This window comes from Anoplopoma fimbria, unplaced genomic scaffold (genome assembly GCF_027596085.1).
Source record: "Anoplopoma fimbria isolate UVic2021 breed Golden Eagle Sablefish unplaced genomic scaffold, Afim_UVic_2022 Un_contig_8916_pilon_pilon, whole genome shotgun sequence".
In the NCBI taxonomy this organism is placed as follows: domain Eukaryota; kingdom Metazoa; phylum Chordata; class Actinopteri; order Perciformes; family Anoplopomatidae; genus Anoplopoma; species Anoplopoma fimbria.
In genome coordinates, this window is record NW_026553645.1 from 1 (window position 1) to 25,468 (window position 25,468).

The window sequence follows — 25,468 nt, forward strand, 5'->3', positions numbered from 1 at the left end:
TTAAAATATTGTGGCATCATTCAGTCATGAGCTTCATCTTACTTTTCTTCTTCTGTTTCTTTTTCCGCAGTTGTTGCATCCAACTTTGAGGCTCATTACCGCCATCTAAAGGAGTCATGTGTGTAGAGTTCTTCTTCTTCTTCAGTTGGTTTTTGTGGCAGAGTAGACGCAGAAGTATGTTCAACATTTTCTTTAACTCCACAGTTACCACACTTTTCACTGATCCTTTTTCCCAGCACAAACATAGTGCTATATATACCTGTGATGAACCAATTTTAGTCTTGCTGTGATTATTTCCTTTCTTCTGTTCCTTTCTTTATATTACTTTATGTACTACTACGGTCTGACTGAATGATGTTTGTATTTTGTGACACCTATTTCGGGTTCTTCGTCTTCATCTTCATTCTACTTTTTCTGCCACCTGTCCATTTCTTTTCTTTTAATCACTGATTTCTTTCTCATCTGCACATGTTATTGAAACAGTTATATCTTTTGATTTGGCCCTTTTTGCAACCTTATCAGCATACTCATTGCCTTTAGAACTGAACATCTACAACACCTCTTGCAGTTTTAGCAAACATTGACACTTTAATGAGTAAATATTCTCATATAGATATTGTTGACTGTATGATCTTTACGATAGCTATTTAATCCGAGCCAACAACCATCTTATCAGGTCTGACCTCGTAGAAGTATCTGTGAAGATTTAAGATTACTGATATAACTTTCCCTAAGGTAGGCACTTGTTTCAAAACCCACTTCATTCTCTCTCCATTTCTTGTTCAATCGCAGAATAGTTATCTGCTTTCACCTCTGTACCAGAGTAGACCACGGTTATATTCCTATAAGTGATGGAGGAAGTGAAGTAATGCTAGTTTAAAATAGCTAATTCAAAGTAAAACTGCTGCATACAAAAAAATGCAAGTGGTAAATAAAAATTACTATCACTAAACTGTAGTTCAGTATTAAAATACACATTCTTATGATTCACTTGTGCGTGAGTGTCACTTTCAATGTAAAGGCCTATCTTTGGATTCTCATTAAGATGCACTAACGTGTAAGCAATGATGGAAGAACTACTTAGATACTTAAGTAAAGGTTACAATATCATGTTGCAAAAGTACTTAATTACTATTCCAAGTAAAAGCGCTGCAAACAAAATACTTCCCAAAAGTGCAGAATTAGATACAAAATGTGCATTTATGTGTGTGTATATATATATATATATATCATTATTTTATTATTATTGATGCTGGTTACTGTTTATCATACAAACTGCTATACTTGTAGTTGATCACGATGGAGATGATTTTAGCTAGGCTAGATTTACTTTGTGTAGCCGAGTAATCTATAATCCAGTTATTTTTTGCAAGGTAACTATAGCTGTCAAATAATTGTAGTGGAGTAAAATGGTTGACTATCTCAAGTAAAGTACAATACTCATAAAATGTACTTACATACAGAACATGCATAAATGTATAGTTTCCAGTGAATGCACAGTAGCTACAGTAACTGAAGACACACGTATAATATATAATATATATATATTTTTTATAAGTATCAAACCAAAGGTTCTGCAGACTAGTATAAATATTTTTGCTTGGAACAGCTGAATTGTAAGTCATGTTGTCACAAGGAGTTATGAAAAGGGTGTTTCTGTGGTTGAAGAAATGAAAAGACACTAATAAATTATTTCTTTACATCGTGTATTAGAGAATTTAATCAGCTCTCATCATGGCTGCCGCTTGGATCAATTCAATAAGTAAGGAAACTTCCCAATCAAAATAGGTCACCCAATGCTTCAAAATTTCCCCTCACAACCGCACATGTGAAGCCACGAACTATTTTTTCTCATGACATACAGGAAGCTATCATTTAAACAGTGGCATTTATGGAACAACATCATTTGGGACTTTTTTTTGAAGATAAAGATAAAAGAGGTTTTTATTGTCATTGTAGTGAACAACGAAATTCCGTTTGGTTCTTTCTACTTATATTTTACGATACACACAACTGCTGTCCAAGTAAGTCATTTGATTGTTTGTTGTCCTGGCAGGTCTCCTAAAGACAATTGATGAATAAACCACCGACGTCTCCTCTTCCACCTGCAATGAGAAGTAAGAAATTTATTTTCATTGCTGGATGGTAAATAGTCTTAGGTTATGGAATCAACATTATCATCATCATAAACACTTACCCTGCCATTCAAGCCACTGCAACAAAAGTCAACAGGAAATGCTATGAAGAGATAAATCAGAAACAGGTCAAAAGTATGTCAAAAGGCTACGCGTCTTTAAATGCAGCTTACCACAGAAACAATGAAGAGGAAATTCAATAAGACAAAGAGCTGCATACTGTACCTGCCAGCATTTTTTGTCCGTCGCAAATTAAAAGTGCCATTAAAATAAGAGATGTAAGGACTGCTGATGTTCCATAAATAACTGCCATCAGATATCCAGGCTCTGTAAGTTTGTAAAACAAAAAAAATAAGAACTGAAATTAATTTGATTCATGCCATGAACTACTTAAAGAGAGATACAGAAAAACACCCACCTGTTGATTTGTTGAAACCGTTTGATGGCCCATGAGTGCTGTTAACTGTAGTGTGTCCATCAAACATCTGCTTTGCACTGCAATTTAAAGACCCATTTGGATCCACAGGCATGGATATCGTCCCTGTGCCGGTCTCCACATTTACTGTGCTGTTTGCCTTGATGTTACTCAATTCCATGTCACATCTCACAGCACAAGAAACAGATGAAACATCACTCTTGTGTACTGTAAATCGGCAAAAAAAAAAGATCCTGGGTTAAACCATTTCATTTTAACATAAGACATTGTATGTGTGTGTTATTTGCTCACCTGTTAGTACACACAAGTTGATAGTGAGTAGCTTCTGCTTGTGTCCAGCACATTCACTTTTCCAGCAGGTATATTTCCCAGCATCTGCTCCTTTGACATTTACAATGTGTATAGACTTGTTGTGAATCACAAAGTCTGTTTCTGGTCCTCGTTCAGAGTTCCTGAGAGCAGTTGTGTTACTTGGTTCAAATGTCCATTTTAAGTTAATAAAATCGCCTGGACATGCATGAGTAAAACTGATGCCTGCCGTAACGTAGACTGTCTTATGAGTTTCTTTCTGAATTTCTGAAAATAAAGAAGATATTGTTTACGTGAATGAAGCAATTAAATAAAAGCAGTTGTGTACTTTAATCCACATTTAAGAGATGAAATGATGACAATCTAAAAAGTTCTGACCTTTCTTCACGCTGATGATTGTGGGCTGTTTATTCCCACAGTTGTCTTGAAAACAATTTTCACACCAGTAAAGGCCTTGATCATCCTCTGCGAAGTTATCAATGATCAAGGAACCATTGCTTGGCACCTTCATTCTGGAGCGAAAGAGCGACTCGTGGGTCTCTACTCCTGTCTTATCTTGAAAATAAATCGTGCTTGAGCTGCTATTTTCACCTTTCTTGTAATACCATTTGAAAGATTTTGAATCACTTCTGTTATGTTGACAAGGTATCACAGCTTGACATCCCAGCGAGAATAGAAGGTGATTTGTGGCTGCCAAAATACAAGTTTTCTGTTACACACTACTAGTATCTTGAATTATGTAAAATATGAATATTTTATTGAAAACACTAACTTCCCAAAATGCATTCTAAATACAGTGTAATATGAATGATTTAGTCAGTTACTTACTGTTACATACAGTGTCTTGTATGTATACATGTAGTAGGCCTACATGTATTGTGTTCTGTTTTGTGTTGTTGGTTTGTGTTGTTGTTCTGTCTCCTCCCACTGTTTTCATTCTCCTCCTTCTCAGATGTGCGCACCTGGTTCCAATCATTGATCATCACCACACCTGTTCCAGATCTCCTATCAGCCATTCCCCTTTAAATAGCCCCATTTGTGTTAGAGAAGGTTGTTGCTTTTTGGGTTGAGCTGTGGTTGGTTTTGCTTGGTTTTGCTGGTTCATTGATGAACCTTTAGTTAAAACACCTTTGTTAAAACCATTTACTTTAGCAGCCTACTTTTGTTTTGTCTTGTGTTAATTCTTTGTTGTGCGCACAGGGACAAACGAGGATAGGTAAGATACCCTGGGTATACATATTACATGCACGTAGGTTTACCTTTTGTTAAAACCCCAGATTAGAGTGAGCACCACCCGCTGTACTTTTGGGTGCTTGGCACCTGTCAATGGGGGTGGGTTTATTTATGTTCTTTTCATTGGTGCCACTGACAGTCCTCTTTGATCCCTGTGTTGCTTTTCTGTAAATCAATACTTTCTTGAATTCATATTGGGTCCTGGTTTTGTGTGACTACACCCTCACTTGCTCAACCTGGTGCATTATGTTACGTCCTTCTACTCCGAGCCACCAAGGGGGCGTAACATAAATTGGGGGCTCGTCCGGGATCTTTGATCCTTTTAAGCACCGGGTTTGGTGAGTGTTGGTGTGCAGTGCACACGTCAAGTAGGCTGGTAGTATTGGTTAGGTTGGTTGAGGTTTGGCTTGAGGCTGTTTGAGAAATCATGAGCACTTTTGATATTGAGGGTTTTCTTAGTGATCCTTCTGTGGAGCAGATTGACCGCTATAAAAAAAGGATTTGTATGCCATTGCGGCACACTTTGAATTGGCAGTTTCAACTAGTCTGAGAAAAGCCGAACTGAAAGAAGCTGTGGTGCGTATGTTAGTACACAATAAAGTGCTTAGTACGGGCAGCAGTGCGACTGCTAGTGAGCCTGATATTCCAACCCCTTCCTTGTCTTCTAGCGCAGAGAAGGACAACAGTTCCTTCAGATGGGGCCTCTAATTTGGAGCTTAAGCCTCCTCGTACTGTTCCCGATTTTCTCCGTTTTCCTGTCCTAGGGTAAGCGATGATGCCCGCCATAGGCTACGCTTAGCGCGTTTGCAGATTGAGGCGCAGGAGAAAGAGAGAGATGCTGAGTATAGTCACCGGTTGGCTATACGGATCTTCAGGGCACTACTAAATGATGTACTTTTACTAAAGTAAAGTACATCACCATATGTTGTAAAAAGGCCCTGAACTGGCGGTGCTGTAAACTCCTGGACCTGATGTAACTGATACATCTCAGGACAGCAGACATGACATGCTGCACAGTGCCTGTTGGTGTACGATGCAGTGCAGAACGACTGCTGGATCTGCATTTTCCTCTAACTGTCTTTGAACCAGCGCTACCAGTCGGTCATAGACGGGGCTCCATCCGTGGTAATGCCCACCAGTCTGTTCGCACAGCTCCTGGAATATATCCATCTGTGGTGGCTGCATTGGACACAAACTCAGCAGCTCTTCTGCTTTATCGGGACTGTTATTGCCGACGGACAGGTGTCGGTATGTGACTGCAGACCACATTAGGCTACATTATTTTCTTACTTTTCTTTTATCTCGCCGCGTACGCATCACTTTGATTTATTTTGTCAGAGAGAGACATATATACGTATAATGTCCCGCTGGGCAGCAACTTAAAAAACTTTTTTTTTGGAGGTGTTGTGAACGCAGCGCGCTGGGACGAATGTCCGCGTTTGCCTCATAGAAACGAGGCAGCCAGCCAGGCACGGAATGAAACTCTCCATGGCAACGCTGCTGTCACTGTCACTCATTGAGAATGTTTCTCTGCTTGCATCCAGCCCGGTCGATGTCCCGCCCCGAGAGCCATATACCCCACCGTGATTGGTAGGTTCGTTCAGCTCCGCACACAACACTGTAAAGTGCCATTCATATAAAACTCGCGGGCCGCACTAACATTAAACTTTCATATTAAGGTGGGGGCCACAAAATATCGTCTAGCGGGCCGCAATTGGCCCGCGGGCCGCGAGTTTGAGACCCCTGTTCTAGAACGACCTGAGATTTTGCAGCCAGATGTGTTGGCTCAGGACTTCCCTGAAGTGTTCCCAGTGTGTGCGGTCATCCATCCATCCATCCAACCCGTGCTCAAACACGTAGTTTGGGTGAAGCAGTTGATTTGTCGGATACCTTGTTCGCGACTGAGTTGACTGGCCAGACTGCTTTACCACCTGTTTACTCAGTCTACTGCTGAGTGTCCAGCTTCAGGTTCAGTGCGATACTCCCACCAGAGACCACTAGGTTACCTGTGGTTCGTAGTCGTCTTATTGCTGCTCAGAAGGAGGACGTTACTTTAGCCAAGTGTTTTACTGCGGCTCTTGCTCCAGAGAGCGCTAAAAATAAAGAAATGGCTTATTATGTGGGAAATGATCTCCTGATGCGGAGGTGGAAATCTCGCGCTAATTTTGATAATGAGTGGAGTAATGTGTTTCAAATCGTTGTGCCTACGCAATACCGACAGTCCGTTTTTATCCCTGGCTCATGACCATCTCTGGTCTGGTCATCTAGGTATTACCAAAACCTATGACCAGGGGCGCCGCTAGGGATTTTGGGCCCCATGAAAAGAATCTTTACAGGGCCCCCAACACAGCGGCAAAATTTTTTGATGCTATTTTACATACAATTATGCATTTTAATGGTATTTTTGACTATCATTACCATATTTGTGAAAGAAGAACAAGAAACCCAGAAGAATTTTTTGGAAATACTGGGTGACATATTGTCGACCCTTCAACTCCTTCTCCTCTCTTAATTTATTTTCCTTTCTTTTTTGGCTGCCTGATTTTTGAGGCATACTGCTGTCTCCTCCGCTTTGCCCGCTGTGGCGCGCTGTCTGTGACAAATCGCCGGTGCGCTACCGGCTGCAGCTGATCCAGTCGGACTGAACCATTTTACGTAAATAGAGGGGGGAAGGGGGGCCCTGCAGGGGTTGATGCTTCCAAAACAAATAAAGGAATTGTTACCAGGACATGGAAAATAAAACATGTGTGATTATATGTTAGTTAATAACTTAGTGTCATTATTTTTTCTGTATTATAATTTCATCATCATTAGGGGCCTCTCTGGGCCCCCTCCATCATGGGCCCCTAGAATCCGTCTCCTTTACCCCCCTTTTCGGCGCCCCTGCCTATGACCGAGTGTTGCGACATTTCTTCTGGCCAGGTTTGAAGCGAGATGTGTCTGTTTTGCCGTACGTGTCATGTATGTCAGATCACGGGGAAGCCTAATCAGGTTATTAAGCCGGTCCCGGCTATAGGGGAACCGTTTGAACACGTATTGGTTGATTGTGTTGGCCCTCTGCCAAAAACGAAATCCGGCAACCAGTTCCTCTTAACACTCATGTGCGTAGCTACCCGGTACCCTGAAGCTATCCCTCTTAGGAGAATAACACCTCAGTCAGCAGTAAGGGCCCTGATCAAGTTCTTTTCTACTTTCGGCCTCCCTAAGATCGTGCAAACCGATCAAGGTACCAACTTCCTTTCTGGAATATGTGAACAGGTGTTAACGTCACTGTCGACATCACACAGGATCTCTCGTGCTTATCACCCGGAGTCGCAGGGGGACTCGAAAGATGGCATCAGACGTTTAAGTCAGTGTTGCGCAAATACATTATGGAGAGTGTCATGTAAATATTACATTCATATGTATAAATGCACACATACAAATATCGAGCACAGTATATTTTGTTCATGCTCTCACATCACACTATCACTGTGCACATTGCGGTAAATGTTATGAGTTCTCTTTGAAGGTCAAATACTCCGGTCAGGGCGTTCTAGTGCCTGGCCGTACGATGGAAAAGGAACAGAGACACATAAAGAAGGATGAGCTCATGCTGCAGAGAAACCAGATCAAAGAAACCCAGTTTCACTCACTGATAAGGCCCTCAGAAAGTCTAAACCAAGAGCCGCCTTCCTTTATTAGGGACCTATCATATTCAACTCATAAAAGTCTATATAACATGATGCGCACTCTGTTTAAGCGCCTTTTAGTTGCTGAACTTCTCAGTACTGCTAGGCCCGTGCACGTATAACTGCTGGGCGATATACTCCTGTTATCCTTCAATAAATGTCACATTTGTTTTAAGATGAATCCGGTGTAGAAGTCTCTTGTTTTCCACTCAACAAGAGCGGTAGGGAATGGGATGAAGGCGTTCCTTTGGCTCTATTTGCAGTTAGAGAAATAGTGCAAGAGTCACTAGGTTTTAGTCCAGCAGAGCTGGTATTTGGTGGAAGGATCAGCTAATGGGCCAGAGTTCGCCCACCCAGCGACACGTGCTGTCTGTCCTACGCGAGTCGCTTTCGAGAACGACTGCACGAGGCTTGCAGTATCGCTAGGGAGAGTCTCACAACACGGTATGAAGCGGCAGTTTGATTAAAAAAAGCACTTCCACGTTCTCTACAACCAGGTGACCTGGTTTTAGTGTTACTGCCCATTCCAGGTACTTCAATGAGTGCTCGTTTTTCAGGACAACCACAACCAGCGACTAATGCGTTGGTCTCTGATGATTCAGAGTTATAACCTGGTAATCCGCCACAAAAAGGGCACAGAGAATGTATTTGCGGACGCTCTTCCTCGTGTTTAATTCTTGTTGGTAAGTGGTTACTGGCGGTGTTTATTATTCTTGTTGGTGTTATGGGGATGGTTTGAGGTATCGTCAGCCATGGGCTGACTCTTTATGGGGGGGAGTGTTACGTACAGTGTCTTGTATGTATACATGTAGTAGGCCTACATGTATTGTGTTCTGTTTTGTGTTGTTGGTTTGTGTTGTTGTTCATTCTCCTCCTTCTCAGATGTGCGCACCTGGTTCCAATCATTGATCATCACCACACCTGTTCCAGATCTCCTCTCAGCCATTCCCCTTTAAATAGCCCCCATTTGTGTTAGAGAAGGTTGTTGCTTTTTGGGTTGAGCTGTGGCAGAGCTCTGGTTGAGCTGTGGTTGGTTTTGCTTGGTTTTGCTGGTTCATTGATGAACCTTTAGTTAAAACACCTTTGTTAAAACCATTTACTTTAGCAGCCTACTTTTGTTTTGTCTTGTGTTGAGTGGAAAACAAGAGAGACTTCTACACCGGATTCATCTTAAAACAAATGTGACATTTATTGAAGGATAACAGGGTATATCGCCCAGCAGTTATACGTGCACGGGCCTAGCAGTACTGAGAAGTTCAGCAACTAAAAGGCGCTTAAACAGAGTGCGCATCATGTTATATAGACTTTTATGAGTTGAATATGATAGGTCCCTAATAAAGGAAGGCGGCTCTTGGTTTAGACTTTCTGAGGGCCTTATCAGTGAGTGAAACCGGGTTTCTTTGATCTGGTTTCTCTGCAGCATGAGCTCATCCTTCTTTATGTGTCTCTGTTCCTTTTCCATCGTACGGCCAGGCACTAGAACGCCCTGACCGGAGTATTTGACCTTCAAAGAGAACTCATAACATTTACCGCAATGTGCACAGTGATAGTGTGATGTGAGAGCATGAACAAAATATACTGTGCTCGATATTTGTATGTGTGCATTTATACATATGAATGTAATATTTACATGACACTTGTGTTAATTCTTTGTTGTGCGCACAGGGACAAACGAGGATAGGTAAGATACCCTGGGTATACATATTACATGCACGTAGGTTTACCTTTTGTTAAAACCCCAGATTAGAGTGAGCACCACCCGCTGTACTTTTGGGTGCTTGGCACCTGTCAATGGGGGTGGATTTATTTATGTTCTTTTCATTGGTGCCACTGACAGTCCTCTTTGATCCCTGTGTTGCTTTTCTGTAAATCAATACTTTCTTGAATTCATATTGGGTCCTGGTTTTGTGTGACTACACCCTCACTTGCTCAACCTGGTGCATTATGTTACGTCCTTCTACTCCGAGCCACCAAGGGAGCGTAACACTTACTGTTTTCTGAGGTAAAGGGGGATGAGTTCCAAATAATAAGTAGAAAAACAAAGCCTTTTTGCATCTTGTTCTCTTGTAAGATAAAGACAATACTGAAGTGATGAGACACCCGCTCAGCGACTACACTTCTGCTGCTCATCAAAGCACAGATCAGAGACTCTGCATCGCAACAGAAGGTTTTAGAATGAGCAAGACGACTAAATTCACAGTGACACATAGGAAGTGGTCCAACAGCCAAAGCAAAGGAAATCTGTGGTGGCCTTCATCCACACTACTTTTCTCAAGATGTTTGCATTTATTTCCCTTTTTTTTTTTTGCATTAGCATAGATGTTGATAATTTATCATTTCTAATAATAAAAGGTCTCAAACCATGTTACTTCCTGTTTATACATCTGAAATCATGTTTATATATATTTGAGTAAAACAAACGTATAAAGCTGTCAATATAATTGACTAATCTGCCAAGCTTAAACTTAACTTTGGTTTATTTCAGTGATCTTACTTTACTTCAATAAGATATAGGTCTGCAGTAGCAGTGCTGGGGGTTTATTAGATTACTCAGAGAGTATTTAGGTTAACACAGAGCAGACACTGATAACAAGCACAGTCTCTGGAAAGAGTAACAATGGAAAAGTTTACATGACATGAACAGTATGAATCAGATGTGAGCAGCATGAGCAAAACAAACTAACTACTGCATAGGGCTCTTCAAATAGTGTGGCATCATTCGTTCAGGAGCTCTTTACAGTTAATTTCTTGATGTGGACACATCTCAACAGCACTACGAACCTCAAAAATGACCATAAAGTATAATTAACAACTCACTAAAACAGCTTTGATCAAAAAAAAAAAAAAGAATATTAAAGATTAATTTCTCCTCATATTCTTCTATGTTCAAAAATCCGATATTTCTGTCAGCACTTGAAGTCATCATTTGAGAGACAGCCTCGGTCCATTCTTCTCCACCACCGGCCATGACGTCACACTACAGTGGGCTACTTGAGAGTTTGTTGCGCACATTTCTGTCATATTGTCCTGCAGCGAGGCTCAGGCTCAGACAGAATGGAGTCAGCTGCAGCTATTGCGACATTTCAGTTTGGCTGGCCTCAAATGCATCACTTGTTTGCGCTACTTTGTCTCGTCGCCGTCGTCTATAAACTAACGCCCTTGTTCGCCCAAAGAAGATACGCGCTTCGGAACATTGAAGCTTTTCCGGGTCCACCTGCGCACTTTCTTTTCGGACACGTGAAGGAGGTAATTCAGCCACTTGCAACTGTTTGTAACTGTTTTATACAAGTACTGTTATTATAAATGATGTCTTACAGCCTTATAGCCCCTTCAAAACAAAGCTATACAGTTTAAACAAATAATACAAGTACATTTGTGCAATTTGTAGGACAGTTTGAGTAACATTTATGTGTCAGTATTTATATTTACACGTCCACTCCACCACATTCCAGTGAAAGACATGGAAGGGTACTTTTTACTCCGCTATATAAATATAATTATAATATAATTGTATTCCTTTTGGCTAAATTAAACACATTCATATGCTATTCGGTATATTATATATTTATTTATTTAATAATAATGGGTGTTGTCCCTGATTTAAAAAAATAGTAAAGTACATGAAAAACATGCAAGCTGTAAAATAATTATTTTTCTTTTTTAAAGAAAGCATATAAGATATAGCTCAAATTCACTTCACTTGGAACAGCTTCAACATTTAATTGCTGGATAACACTTTCTAATAAAGCATACTTTTTAAAGTTCAAATATGGGTTTAAAAGTATTTATTATACACACAACTTTTTTAAAGAACCATTTATAAAGATTACTTTTACTTTAGATTTTTTGTTAATGCATTGAGGACTTTTTTTAAGTTAACATTTTGATTGCAAGACTAAAACTTGTAGTTGAGTATTCTTTGATCTTGTGGTTTTGCTACTTTTTGTTGAATTCTGCACATTAGAGTTCAGGCGAACCAACTGTCCTCCCTAGGCTAAAGGACAGACAGGGTTGGTTAAGCTTCCTATATGTGTACATTTTTCTTTCAGTTTAAACAACAAGGGAAAGACTTGGACAAGCTGGTGGAATGGGGACGGCAGTACCCTTATGCTTTCCCAGTGTGGTTTGGTCCATTTATTTGTTACCTCAACATTCACCATCCAGATTATGTGAAAACGCTATTGACATCAACAGGTGGTTGAGCCTTTTCTTTTTTTAAATCTTCACTGATGTAATACACCACGAGAAAAGTGTTGTGAATTTAGTGCTTTTTATAATCTCCCACAGGGACATTGGCGACATGTTTTTACCGCCCAAGGTCAATGTAACAGAATTTGTTTGTCTCCCAACAGAGCCAAAAGATAGTTTTGTATATTATTTTGTTGAATCTTGGATGGGTAAGACTGCTTTGCCCTTCACCTGCTGCATATTTTATCTCATAACAGAGTTGTTTGATAAGCCGATTTACTCACTGACACACATACTTTCTGTCTCTGTCTTTAGGGGAAGGTTTATTAGTGTCAAAAGGTCAGAAGTGGTTCCGACACAGAAGGTTCTTGAATCCAGGTTTCCATTATGATGTTTTAAAACCATATGTAAATCTGATGTCAGACTCTACTAAAACTATGCTGGTATGTAAATGACGGTTGAGTTATGTAATTCACATTTCATAATAAGTAAACAAAGACCATAATGGTGTATGTTTAGAAAATCTAGACGACTTGTGTGTTGGTTGAGTCAATGAGTGTGTTGGAGTTTTTTCCGTCTCCTGCAGAGATCTCACACCTGCTCTCTCACTATTGCCAGGACAAATGGGAAAGATATGCAAACAGCAATGAGTCCTTTGAATTGTTTGAACACGTGAGCCTTATGACACTGGACAGCATTTTGAAGTGTGCCTTCAGCGACAACAGCAACTGTCAGACCGAGAGGTAAATCCATAACGAACCTTTTCACGCCATTCACAAGTTCTGGTCTAGGATCTCCAATTGTTTACTGCTTCAGCTGTCTGAATCATGAATCCAAGAAATTCAGCTTTTAATCATTGCCTACATTGTCATTCCAGTGGAACAAATGCATACATCAAAGCAGTGTATGAGCTCAGTCACATCATTAACCTGCGGATCCAGACTATTCCATACCACAATGATCTCATTTTCTACCTCAGCCCACATGGTTTCAGATTTAGAAAAGCATGCAGGGTGGCTCACAGACATACAGGTAAGATCTTCACACATTTGCCAGTCAGTTGCCAAATATCAATCGTACTGGATTTGATCAATATGTTTATAGCAAAGCCCACAGTAAGCTTTTGGTATACGGTCGATTATTTTAAACGTTTTTACCTGCGAGTTAGTTTGCAAATGCTCATTATTGTCTTGTCATTTGAAGAGGAAGTCATAAGAAAGAGGAAAGAAGCACTAAAGGAGGAGAATGAACTGGATCGCATAAAGACCAAGAGATACTTGGACTTTCTGGACATCCTTCTCTTTGCAAGAGTATGCTATGTATATTTGTGCGTAAGAATAAACATCAGACAGTGCAAGTATAAGACATACTTTAAAAATAGAAATATGAAAATGTACAATAAAATATGGTAAGAAATATACAAATAAGATTACATTAAAAAAAGGATACAATTAAAGTGACAACGTTTATATTAATAAAGAAAAGAAAAGATGTGCAGGGCTGTGTAACTGTGGGAAATTGTCCTGGGGATGTTTGTGTCTGAGTCAGGTGGTCAGTGGGGGTCCTGGGTTTTATCAATGAATGAATTTGACATGAAGTCAAAACTCTTTTTTTTAAATAAATGAGACAAAGCTTCTGCTTGCTCTAAACATCCCTGAGCTTCAGGTGTCTGTCTTGCCTTATGATTTATGTAGTGCTCCACCAGCTTGATACATGCTGTATCATTGCTGTTTCCCGCCCAAAAAAAAGATGTTAAATCTCCTCTGTCCAAAAACACTAATGTGCTTTACCTTTGAACTGGTGAAATGTCGGTTGTCACCTGTCTCTGGGACTTCCACAACTCAGCACTCACCTGACTGCCATTATCCTTCATCGTTGTTTTATATTTGTTCTTTTATTATGGTTTCAAGTACAGTAATTGTTTTTTAAAAGTTCTTTACATAGAAAGTATTCAGTTTTGGAGAGGAAGTGGCACATTCACAGGCAGCATGCTTATTTCTCATTCTTTTTTGATTTTTCTGTCCATTATCACACCTTCAGGATGAAAACCAGCAGGGTCTGTCAGATGAAGATTTACGAGCCGAGGTGGACACCTTCATGTTTGCGGGCCATGACACCACAGCCAGTGGCTTGTCTTTCACCCTCTACTCTCTGGCCTGCCACCCAGAACACCAGAAGCTTTGCAGGGAAGAGATCATTAAAGCTCTGGATGGAAAGGACACCACTGCGTGGTAAGCTTACATTGTTGACAACCTTGCCGTATGCAATGCAAGTCAGGGCCAGTTAGACTCACAACAGCTGGATTAGGTGAGCTTGAGGCTGTCACTTTTTTTGTGTTCAGAATATTGAAGACTAATGCATGTCCATCGTATTTTTAGGGAAGATCTCAATAAACTTCCATACACTACAATGTGCATCAAAGAATCCCTCCGCCTTTACCCTCCTGTACCAGTTGTATCCCGAACCACCACCAAACCCATGACCTTTTTCGATGGAAGGACTTTGCCAAAAGGTTTGTTGTTACTGTTTTTGGAAAGGTCACATAGATAAAGCAGCATTCTCTTACGTTATGAGTACATCATAACTTTTACTTCAATGGAAAAATATATTAACTTATATTGGTTTTATCTCACATGGGTTTTCAATTATGAACCTATTGCCCTCTAAATGGTTGTAGTAGGTTAAAAAAAAGTGTGCCTCACACTAATATATGAAATGCTAGTCTAATTGTTTTAATACACCTTTTTTTTTACAGTCTCTTCACAATCCCAAAAACACTTTTTTTTTTGTCATTGTAGGTTGTAATATTGGAGCAAGCGTGTATGGAATTCACAGGAATGCAGCTGTCTGGGAAAACCCTGATGTAAGTCAAGTCTATCATCCTGAGCAAATCTTTGTTAAGTGGAAGCTCACCTGTGCCGACTCACTGCATGGTGTACATCGAATCAATGACAAGTAGACTTATGGTTCCTCTTTGCTGTGGTGGTCCAACACCCTGCTTCTACATAAAAAGTGACATTAATCAAATTGGTTCACAATTGTGCAATGCAAACTCTACAGTGACTTGGTTACAGAAGACCTGCCACTCTGTATTCTCTCACTGTATTAGAGGTGTGAGTGGGCTTAAACTCGTAATATTTTCAGGGTAAAAAACGAAGACAAATGTATGATTTATGCCACACTGGTGAGTGTTTTTTGTCGACACAGGTCTTTGACCCACTGCGTTTTCTACCGGAGAATGTCTCCAGGAGGTCCCCACATTCATTCGTGCCGTTCTCAGCGGGGCCAAGGTATTTCTTTATCTGATCATTCATAATTGGAAAACTATGAACTAGGGCTGCAGCCACTCTCTGTCTAATCATTTATCTATCTTATCAGTCTGCAGTATGTGAATGTGTAACCTTTGTCAGCCTCCCTTTTAACCAACACAATATAAACTGTTACAGCAAACAACAGTGTGACCTTGGAACGATATAATTCAAAACAATGCACAAACCCAAAAAGGAAACACCTTATGCAAATATTTGGAGTTAAGTTAACAACTCTTGCTACCAGCAGAGAAAAAAATGCACTGGATGACTGAACATGGATTTATAGGCAACATTAAATAAACACTTTACAATACATTGCCCTGCAGCAAGAAACTATTTGGAAACGCTTGTTGCTAGTTAAAGATTATAATTCACCAGTTGCACACATTGCAAGTATCACTTCATTTAGCAATGGATCTATTAAAACAACTGTGAAAACATATGTCTTAGCAAACAAAATAAATCAAATATATATTTTTGACCACCCTATTCTAATGTTATGTAAACCCATATTCAAAAATAATGAGAATTATTTGGTGTTGACTGTTGATTTGATTTCCTTAACCATAAAACAACCCTTGTTTTTTTATTTTACTTTAAATTCACTAGTCATGACATGTTGCTTTCCTCTTATCATGTTGCCTTTAAGAATTTAATTTATCATCATATTCCTCATATTGTTTCTGTTTTCCCCGCTCAGAAACTGCATTGGTCAGAACTTTGCCATGAATGAGCTGAAAGTGGCGACGGCCCTGACACTGAAGAGATACCATCTGTTAGAGGACCCGACTCAGAAACCCAAGTTAATACCTAGAGTGGTGCTTCGCTCACTCAATGGCATCTACATCAAGATCAAACCTGTAGACCCACAAGTGTAAATGCTCATTTCACATACATTACATTACATTACATTACAGTCATTTAGCAGACGCTTTTATCCAAAGCGACTTACAGGAAGTGTATTCAACATAGGTATTCATATTTTACTAAATCTTAACACTAATATAAAATCACTAACGGATATTAATGAAGAGAGTAGTAGCTGCTCATTTTTGGGGGAGAAATTACTTGATGAAAATAAAGTTGTTTGTATTTTAGAATAATCTTCTCACACTGGAACAGTTTTTAAAGAGATAGTTTTGCACTTAATATGTGGGGGGGATAAGAACATTTGTGCACCAAATCAGTCTGAAATAATTTCTTTATTTGTACCGGTAAATGCACTATCCACCATGATATATTTTGTGGGTCTGTTTTTGTAATGGTTGATTGTTAGGACCAGATCAAAGCACCAAAAGGTTTAGCTGAGCATTTTCTCGTGTTCATAAAAAAGTAGCACAAACTTTCACCATACTGATCGAATGAATAAAGTTCAGTTTTTTATTTGGATGAACTGTCCTTAAAACAAAGTTCACTGCCTCTGTGTAAAGATTTACTTTTTGCCTTTACCTTATTAACTAATTTGTACTTTGGTACCGAGGTATCTGATCAATAAATACCTCCAGAATAAAGTGTTGGAGGTCTGTCCTCCCAGTTTAATTGCTTGGAGGCCATTGGATTACGTGCCTTTAGAAGACCTTTTAGGGAATACAGATGCAATCAACATTATTTAATCACAGCTGAATTCACTGCAGAGAGTTTTGAGTCAAAAGTAATTCATTTTTTATTTACAGTTCAATTCAGTTTATTTTGTATAGCCCAGAATCACAAATTACAAATTTGCCTCAGAGGGCTTTACAATCTGTACACATGCGACATCCTCTGTAGAATTATAATTATGAAATAGGGAATAGTAATAGTAATGTGACTAATAATAATAATCGAAGTAGCAGTGGGTGTTAGCCGGGTCACAGCAGGAGGCACGACCACGGTCCAGGTACCACAACGATTCATGGAAACCTGCAAGGCGAAAAAGCAAAAAGGGCTTCAGGGTGGAAGCAAAGCTAATATGCGTAATGGTACAGGTAATAGTAATAGTAATGTGACTAGTAATAATAATGGTGGTAGCAGTTGGTGTCAGCAGGGCCATAGCAGGAGGCAGGACCACAGTCCAGGTACAGCCACGATTTATAGAAGCCGTAATATGACTAAAATCCACAAGGACAAAAAGTCACCAGCACAGTTTGTAAAAGTGAAACACCTCGTCTTTTGTTAACCTCTGATCTCCAACCTCTTATAAGATCCCATGAAATGGCCACTTGAACTTCCTATATAACAGCTCATCTTTAGTGGTGACTTAATGCTGTACCAAAGTAGAAATAACAAATTTCAACCATTAAGGCCTTCTGATCCTTCCTGCATGTTCTCTCAACCTAACCTTCCTTTCCTAGAACTTCTTGACCCTTTGTTTAAAATAACATTGATAGCTTGCTGTCTTATGTCTCCCCCACATCCTCTCTAAAAGGGAACACGAGAAGTGTCGTGGTGGCCCCTGAGGTTAATATGTATATTAACCACCAAAACAAGTGAGAATACCATTTCATGGGACCTTTACAGTTGGGAATTACAACCAATTACATAATGTTCCACCAGTTTGACATGAATAACTATGATTTTTTTTGTCACTGTGCAAAGATGGTTCCTATGTCTCAAGTTTCTAAATATGAACAGTGTATAAACTGCACTGTACTTTTTTGCAAGTGAAAGATATTAACGAGCTACATGACCATCAAAACATACTAAATCCAAACCTTTGTGTTTTGAATACCGTTTTTAATTCTGCAGCACAGTTGGTCTTTGTTACTGTGCTGCTGTTTGAATTTAAAACTACATTCCCTTACTACTTAATAGTCCAATTTACTGCCAACATAGAAAACTGTAAAATTCTTGCCTTTACAGTATACTACAAACCATTTAAAACTCAATATATATTGGAGAAAAGCCAAAGGTCAGATGTGATCAACATACTGTTTGGACAGGGCAAATGGCTTTTAGCTGCAGAAGAATCCAAATCAGCAACGAGAAGTTTGCATCATTACTTTCATGGGACGCCACATATAGATTTTGAAATGTTGACGTTGGTTCAAAAGGCCATAAACAATAATACCTGCAAGTCTGCAGCTAAACCTCACTGAAAACGTTGACCATTGTGCACAAGTCACCATCTAGTGGCTTGTTGGACAAAAGCACTTGAGCTGATGTCCTATTGGTCTAATACATGTAATGGAAAGGCTTCACATTATATCGATAGGTTTATCAAAATAAAAAGCAGCCCTCTGTTTTGATAGAAACTGACTTCATGTCTGGATTCTCTGACTTTCCTGATTTCTCACAGTAAAATATTTGATATAAAAGTGCATTTTTTGCCATTTGTTTAATAGCATTATCAAAACACTGATGGAGTGAAAAAAATGTTGAAAAAGTGATTAGTAAAAAAAAAAAAAAAAAAAGCTACAACTCAACATCCAAAACATAACCATATCCATATAGCTCGTCACTCACAGACAAACATAGGCAACTGCACCTCTGAGGCTCAAATGCTAACTGCCAAGTCTTGTAAATTCATGTTAACTGTGTTTGCAATCAACAGGCTTCTGCTGTATTCCTGCCAAACTTATCAACTGCTCACATAGCAAAGTTGGTGATATTTTGTGACAGACCAAAAACAAATTGTGCAGTGCTTTTTGGTGATGATAATGAGTAACACGACAAATAAAAAAAGAAAATTGAGATGTGAATGACTCCACCTCTGCCAGGTCACAGTCCCTGATGTATCTGCCGGTAACCTAAGAGTCAGCAGCTTTGGGAAACAGTGACATTTATTTTTTTTTTTTCAAAGGCCAGATTGAATTATCATCTTCTTCCGCACTCCATCCAAAGTGAAGAGGCATATAACACTTTAACATTATCATATCTAATCGCATTTGCCCGAGACTCGATGGAGGGGGGATTCCGCCCCTCCATCCCACCACCACCCCCTCCCAAATCTGACAGCAGGGCGGGCACACAGTGACAGTTGCACGAATTCCATTGGCTGTTTATTTCCACAATACACACGCAGCTACAATTTCTGATACTATTTGGATGTAAGGCAGCCGTCAAATGCAAGCATTTTTACAGCATATAGGGGGGATTGTACTATACACACTCTACTGATAGTTGTGACAAAACACCCTCATATTTCAGAGTGACACGTCCGCGGCAAAATAAGCACCTGTGCAGCAAGGTGACAGGTACCCCTGTTGGTAGACCAAGTGTTAATCATTAAGGTATATTATATATATTTATATTTAATGGTGCTTCTCAAATGTAAGGATTTGCTCCTTTTCTCAGATTAATATCATTTTAAATTGTATAAAAATTAAAAATATTTAGAACAGTAGTTCAGCTTGCATACCTTCGGAAAATAGCAGCTCCTATATAACCCCACATTCAACAATTTTTCAGAACTCACAATCCCACATTAAAAAGCAATCAATATGATGATCAGCTACATTCTTTAACACCTTATGACACCATTTTCATAGACTTATAGAAGTATATAGAATTAAAAGGCCAGCAGCCACCCTGAGAACTAAATGTCATGTTGCAAAGATCTACTCTTATGACAAATATATATGACAGACATATATATTTTTTTAAACTGCTTTACACTTTTACTTTTCTTCTATTTAGTCCCAAACACTTCACTATTGTTTTTTGTAAACATAGTCAATTCCATTGTGCAGGAGAAGAACATCCTAATGCTTTAAACAGTGTACAATTAAAATTATAAATAAACTAGCAATGAGTTTAACCAAAGCTGGGCAGTATGAATTGATGGCAAAAGTGATAATGGTTACCATGTCAAAAACTACCGTGACCACGTTTTTGTGGCAAATTATGGAATACAGTAATATTTTGTATGACTGTATTCATTACCAGCTCAAATAACAAATTGAACAGAAGCTTAACTGTTAAGTCAAAGTTAAATTGCATTTAATTTCAGTTCAATGTAAACATTATAAAAAAGAATAGCACTTATTATATTTGTATTAGTCTGTTGCAATTATTGTTTTCGTAGTAATTTGCCTCTGCACTATACTTTTGCTCTGGTTTATGCTTTAAGATGCTTGTTTAAAAAAGGAGATGCACTTATGACTTCTGGTGACTAGTAGTTCTCTTGAATACCTATGTTGAATACACTTCCTGTAAGTCGCTTTGGATAAAAGCGTCTGCTAAATGACTGTAATGTAATGTAATGTAATGAATAAGAGGTCTAGTTTGTCCATTGGGGTTGAAGAAGATTTGACCCTCTTATGATGTCATTCAATGTCTCTGTTTGCTGGGGTCAATCTTTTCAGGGTTTAAGTTGCTCAGCAAAGCTGCGCATGTCCTCTGACATAGTGTCCTGGCCGGCGGGAGCCAACACACTCAGCTCCACCAGGTATGAAAGTGACAGACGTTCTGTGTTCTCCGTGTTCCCCGGTACCAGGATGCGTGACAGCTTGCTAACCACAATTTTCATAGCACCTTTGCGGAATATGTGCCCATTGGCCACAAACTCGTGGTCCATGCGGAAGCCCATCTCATTGAGGAACTCCGGCAGGCTGTGAGAGGCAGCCACGTCAACACAGTTGCGCACCAGGGCATGACGGCTCTTGTCTCCCACTTCAGGTTGGCCTAGGTAGCGTAGGTGCCAGGGTGATGTCGGGTGGGAGAGGGAGCGCCGGGCACGCAGAATGAAAGGGTTCCCTTGTTGGCCCTTCAGAAGATAAACCAGTTCATGATCTGTAAAAGTCTCAGGTTCCATGTTGTCACACAGACCTCGAAGGCGATGCAAGAGGCTTTCCAGTGCCTGGTCCAACACACTGCCTGCGTTGATAAGGGGTAGAGAAACAGATGCATAAATATATAAGCAACATGTAAACAATGTAGTGTGCAGTCTGCACAATATATTGCACTTATATTTTATATATCTACACAAGAAACACTCCTCCAACATTACATCCACTGAGATTATTTAAGACCCAGAGAGCTGAGATGGAAAAGATATAGATCTTTGTCACAAACACGGCAGATGTTCTTCCACTTTGTCAGTTAAGGTTAAAAATCTGTCAAGACAATGATCCCAAACACACAGCCAAGGAAACTCTCAATTGGTTTCAGAGAAAGAAAATAAAGCTGCTAGAATGGCCCAGCCAATCACCTGACTTGAATCAAATAGAAAATCTATGGAAAGAACTAAAGATCAGAGTTCATAGAAGAGGCCCACGGAACCTTCAAGATTTGAAGACTGTTTGTGTGGAAGAATCGGCCAAAATCACACCTGAGCAATGCATGCGACTAGTTTCTCCATACAGGAGGCGTCTTGAAGCTGTCATTACCAACAAAGGCTTTTGTACGAAGTATTAAATAAATTTCAGTATACTTTTTCCCTGTGCCATTCCATTTTATTACACATAACTTAATTTCTGAATTTATTTGTTTGGTTTTCTTTGTACGTATGGATTACTTTTCTTTGTATGATGGCCGGAACATTCAGAAGTTTAGAAATCCTTCTGTAACCAATGCCATCAGTATATTTTGCAACAATAAGGTTGCAAAGGTCTTGAGAGAGCTCTTTGCTTTTACCCATCATGAGATGTTTCTTGTGTGACACCTTGGTAATGAGACACCTTTTTATAGGCCATCAGTTGGGACTGAACCAGCTGATATTAATTTGCACTGACAAGGGGCAGGATTGCTTTCTAATTACTGATAGATTTCAGCTGGTGTCTTGGCTTTCCATGCCTATTTTGCACCTCCCTTTCTTCATGTGTTCAATACTTTTTCCCTGTGCCATTCCATTTTATTACACATAACTTAATTTCTGAACTTATTTGTTCGGTTTTCTTTATATGTATGGATTACTTGGGTTGTTACCGACATCTGGTGGAAATTTCATGTCAATAGCACCTTTAGAAATATATTTACTGAGAGAAATGGTGACGTGTTCAATACTTATTTTACCCGCTGTGTATCTGCACCCTTTCCATTAGACAGTTAACTGAGTTCTCAACCTTTGACGTAACGTGACGTAACGTAACGTAACGTAACGCACACATAACTGGAGTTAATGTTACCTGGCAACCAGTGCTAGCTAATTAACATTTTTAACAGTTTAAGCAAATTCACTCTCAATAGTAGCTTCATTCATTACCTGAAAAATGAAAAAATCAATACATATTATATGCTTGGTTTATTTTCAGACAGCAAACGACTGAACACAGCCAACAACAGTGAATGAAAATCAATTACTTTTCTTCTTCTGTTTCTTTTTCCGCAGTTGTTGCTTCCCCCTTTGAGGCTCATTACCGCCCTCTACTGGAGTCATGTGTGTAGGGGTTCTTCTTCTTCTTCAGTTGTCTCAAGTGTGTCCAACATTTTCTTTAACTCCACAGTTACCACACTTTTCACTGATCCTTTTGCCCAGCACAAACATAATGCTATGTAAATCTTTGTTAACCAATTTTGGTCTTGTTGTAATTATTTATTTCATTCTGTTCCTTTCTTTATATTACTTTATGTACTACTACGGTCTGACTGAATGATGTTTGTATTTTGTGACGCCTATTTCGGGTTCTTCGTCTTCATCTTCATTCCACTTTTTCTGCCACCTGTCCATTTCTTTTGATTTCCTTCTCCTCTGCCCGTGGTATTAAAGTTATTTCATTTTGTTTGGCCCTTTTTGCAAGCGTATCAACATACTCATTCCCTTTAAGAACTGCACATCTACACCACCTCTTTGCAGTCTTAGCCTAACATAGACAGTTCAGTGAGTAAATATCCCCATATTGATTTTGTTGACTGTATGCTTTTAATGACAGCTGCTTAATCTGAGCCCACCACCATCTTATCAGGTCTGACCTCTTCCACCCACTGCAAACCAATAATGGCTACCACTATCTCTGCTGTAAACACTGATAACTGGTCAGCCAGTCTTTTTGGAGATCGATATTTGGAATTCTGGGATATAAACACAGTTTTCCACTCTCTTGGTTGTTCTTAGAAGTGTCTGCGAAGAAGTGTCTGTGAAGACAAGCATAACTTTCCCTAAGGAAAGTCATAGTTGTTTAACCCACACTTCATTCTATTTCCATTTTTCCTATTCTTTCCCAGAATAGTTATCTACCTTCACCTCTTTACTGGAGTAGACTAAAGTAATAATCCTATATTGGATGAAGGAAGGGAAATAATGTTAGTTTAAAATACATAATCCAAAGTAAAACTGCTGAATACAAAACAAAATACAATTAGTAAAGTAAAATTACTATCACTAAACTGTACTTCAGTATTAAAAATACACATTCTCATTATTCACTTGAGAATGAGTGTCCCTTTCAATGTAAAGGCATATATTTGGATTCTCATTAAGATGCACTAACGTGTAAGCAATGATGGAAGAACTACTTCGATACTTAAGTAAAGGTATCAATATCATGTTGCAAAAGTACTTTATTCATATTCCAAGTAAAAGCGCTGCAAACAAAATACTTCCCAAAATATATGTGAATATATATCATTGTTTTATTATTATTGATGCTGGTTACTGTTTATCATACAAACTGCTATACTTGTAGTTGATCACGATGGAGATGATTTTAGCTAGGCTAGATTTACTTTGTGTAGCCGAGTAATCTATAATCCAGTTATTTTTTGCAAGGTAACTATAGCTGTCAAATAATTGTAGTGGAGTAAAATGGTTGACTATCTCAAGTAAAGTACAATACCAATAAAAATGTACTTACATAGAGAACATGCATAAATGTATAGTATAGTTTCCAGTGAATGCACTGTAGCTACAGTAACTGAAGACACAAGTATAATATATAATATAAATATATCTTTAATAAGTATCAAACCAAAAGTTCTGCAGACTAGTATAAATATTTTTGCTTGGAACAGCTGAATTGTAAGTCATGTTGTCACAAGGAGTTACAAAAAGGGTGTTTCTGTGGTTGAAGAAATGAAAAGACACCCAACCCAATCAAAATAGCTCACTCAGTGCTTCAGAATTTTCCCTCAGAACCGCATGTGTGAAACCAAAACCGCTTTTTTCTCATGACATACAGGAAGCTATCATTTAAACAGTGGCATTTATGGAACAACATAATTTGGGACGTTTTCTTTCTACTTCTATTTTACTATACACACAACCACTGTCCCTGTAAGTCATTTGATTGTTTGTTGTCCGGGCAGGTCTTCTAAAGAAAATTGATGAATAAACCACTGGTGTCTCTTCTTCCACCTGCAATAAGAAGTAAGAAATTTACTTTCATTACTGTATGGGAGATAGTCTTAGGTTATGCCATCATCATCATCATCATCATCATCATCATCATCATCATCATCATAAACACTTACCCTGCCTTTCAAGCCACAGCAACAAAAGTCAACAGGAAATGCTATGATGAGAAAAATCAGAAACAGAATGTCAAAGGCTATGCATCTTTAAATGCAGTTTACCACAGAAACAATGAAGAGGAAATTCAATAAGACAAAGAGCTGCATACTGTACCTGCCAGCAATTTTTGTCTGTAGCAAATTAAAAGTGCCATTAAAATAAGACATATAAGGGCTGCTGATGTTCCATAAATAACTGCCATCAGATATCCAGGCTCTGTAAGTTTGTAAAACAAAACAAAAAATAATTGAAATTAATTAGATTCAGGCCATGACCTCCTTACAGAGAGATACAGAAAAACACCCACCTGTTGATTTGTTGAAACCGTTTGATGGCCCATGAGTGCTGTTAACTGTAGTGTGTCCATCAAACATCTGCTTTGCACTGCAATTTAAAGACCCATTTGGATCCACAGGCATGGATATCGTCCCTGTGCCGGTCTCCACATTTACTGTGCTGTTTGCCTTGATGTTACTCAATTCCATGTCACATCTCACAGCACAAGAAACAGATGAAACATCACTCTTGTGTACTGTAAATCGGCAAAAAAAACATCCTAGGTTAAACCATTTAATTTTAACATAAGACATTGTATGTGTGTGTTATTTGCTCACCTGTTAGTACACACAAGTTGATAGTGAGTAGCTTCTGCTTGTGTCCAGCACATTCACTTTTCCAGCAGGTATATTTCCCAGCATCTGCTCCTTTGACATTTACAATGTGTATAGACTTGTTGTGAATCACAAAGTCTGTTTCTGGTCCTCGTTCAGAGTTCCTGAGAGCAGTTGTGTTACTTGGTTCAAATGTCCATTTTAAGTTAA

At 39.0% G+C, this 25,468-nt stretch overlaps 1 protein-coding gene and 1 pseudogene across 4 annotated transcripts; one reads left to right on the forward strand and one right to left on the reverse strand.

Annotated features, from left to right (window-relative positions):
- Positions 1-10,776: 10,776 nt before the first annotated feature.
- On the forward strand, positions 10,777-16,692 carry LOC129116700 (cytochrome P450 4A12-like). Of its 4 annotated transcripts, XM_054627459.1 has the most exons (12): positions 10,777-11,030; positions 11,834-11,978; positions 12,137-12,181; positions 12,288-12,415; positions 12,591-12,715; positions 12,850-13,004; positions 13,176-13,282; positions 14,013-14,203; positions 14,351-14,484; positions 14,771-14,835; positions 15,180-15,262; positions 15,984-16,692. In XM_054627459.1, the coding sequence occupies exons 1-12, from the start codon at positions 10,839-10,841 to the stop codon at positions 16,159-16,161; spliced, it is 1,548 nt and encodes a 515-aa protein (XP_054483434.1). In that variant the 5' UTR covers positions 10,777-10,838; the 3' UTR covers positions 16,162-16,692. The 4 variants fall into 4 exon arrangements, with proteins under 4 accessions (XP_054483434.1, XP_054483436.1, XP_054483437.1 ...); XM_054627461.1 differs by lacking the exon at positions 12,137-12,181 and having other exon boundaries at positions 10,779-11,030; XM_054627463.1 differs by lacking the exon at positions 11,834-11,978 and having other exon boundaries at positions 10,984-11,030.
- A 3,838-nt stretch (positions 16,693-20,530) lies between these two features.
- Positions 20,531-22,577, reverse strand: LOC129116702 (mediator of RNA polymerase II transcription subunit 18-like; annotated as a pseudogene).
- Positions 22,578-25,468: the final 2,891 nt, after the last annotated feature.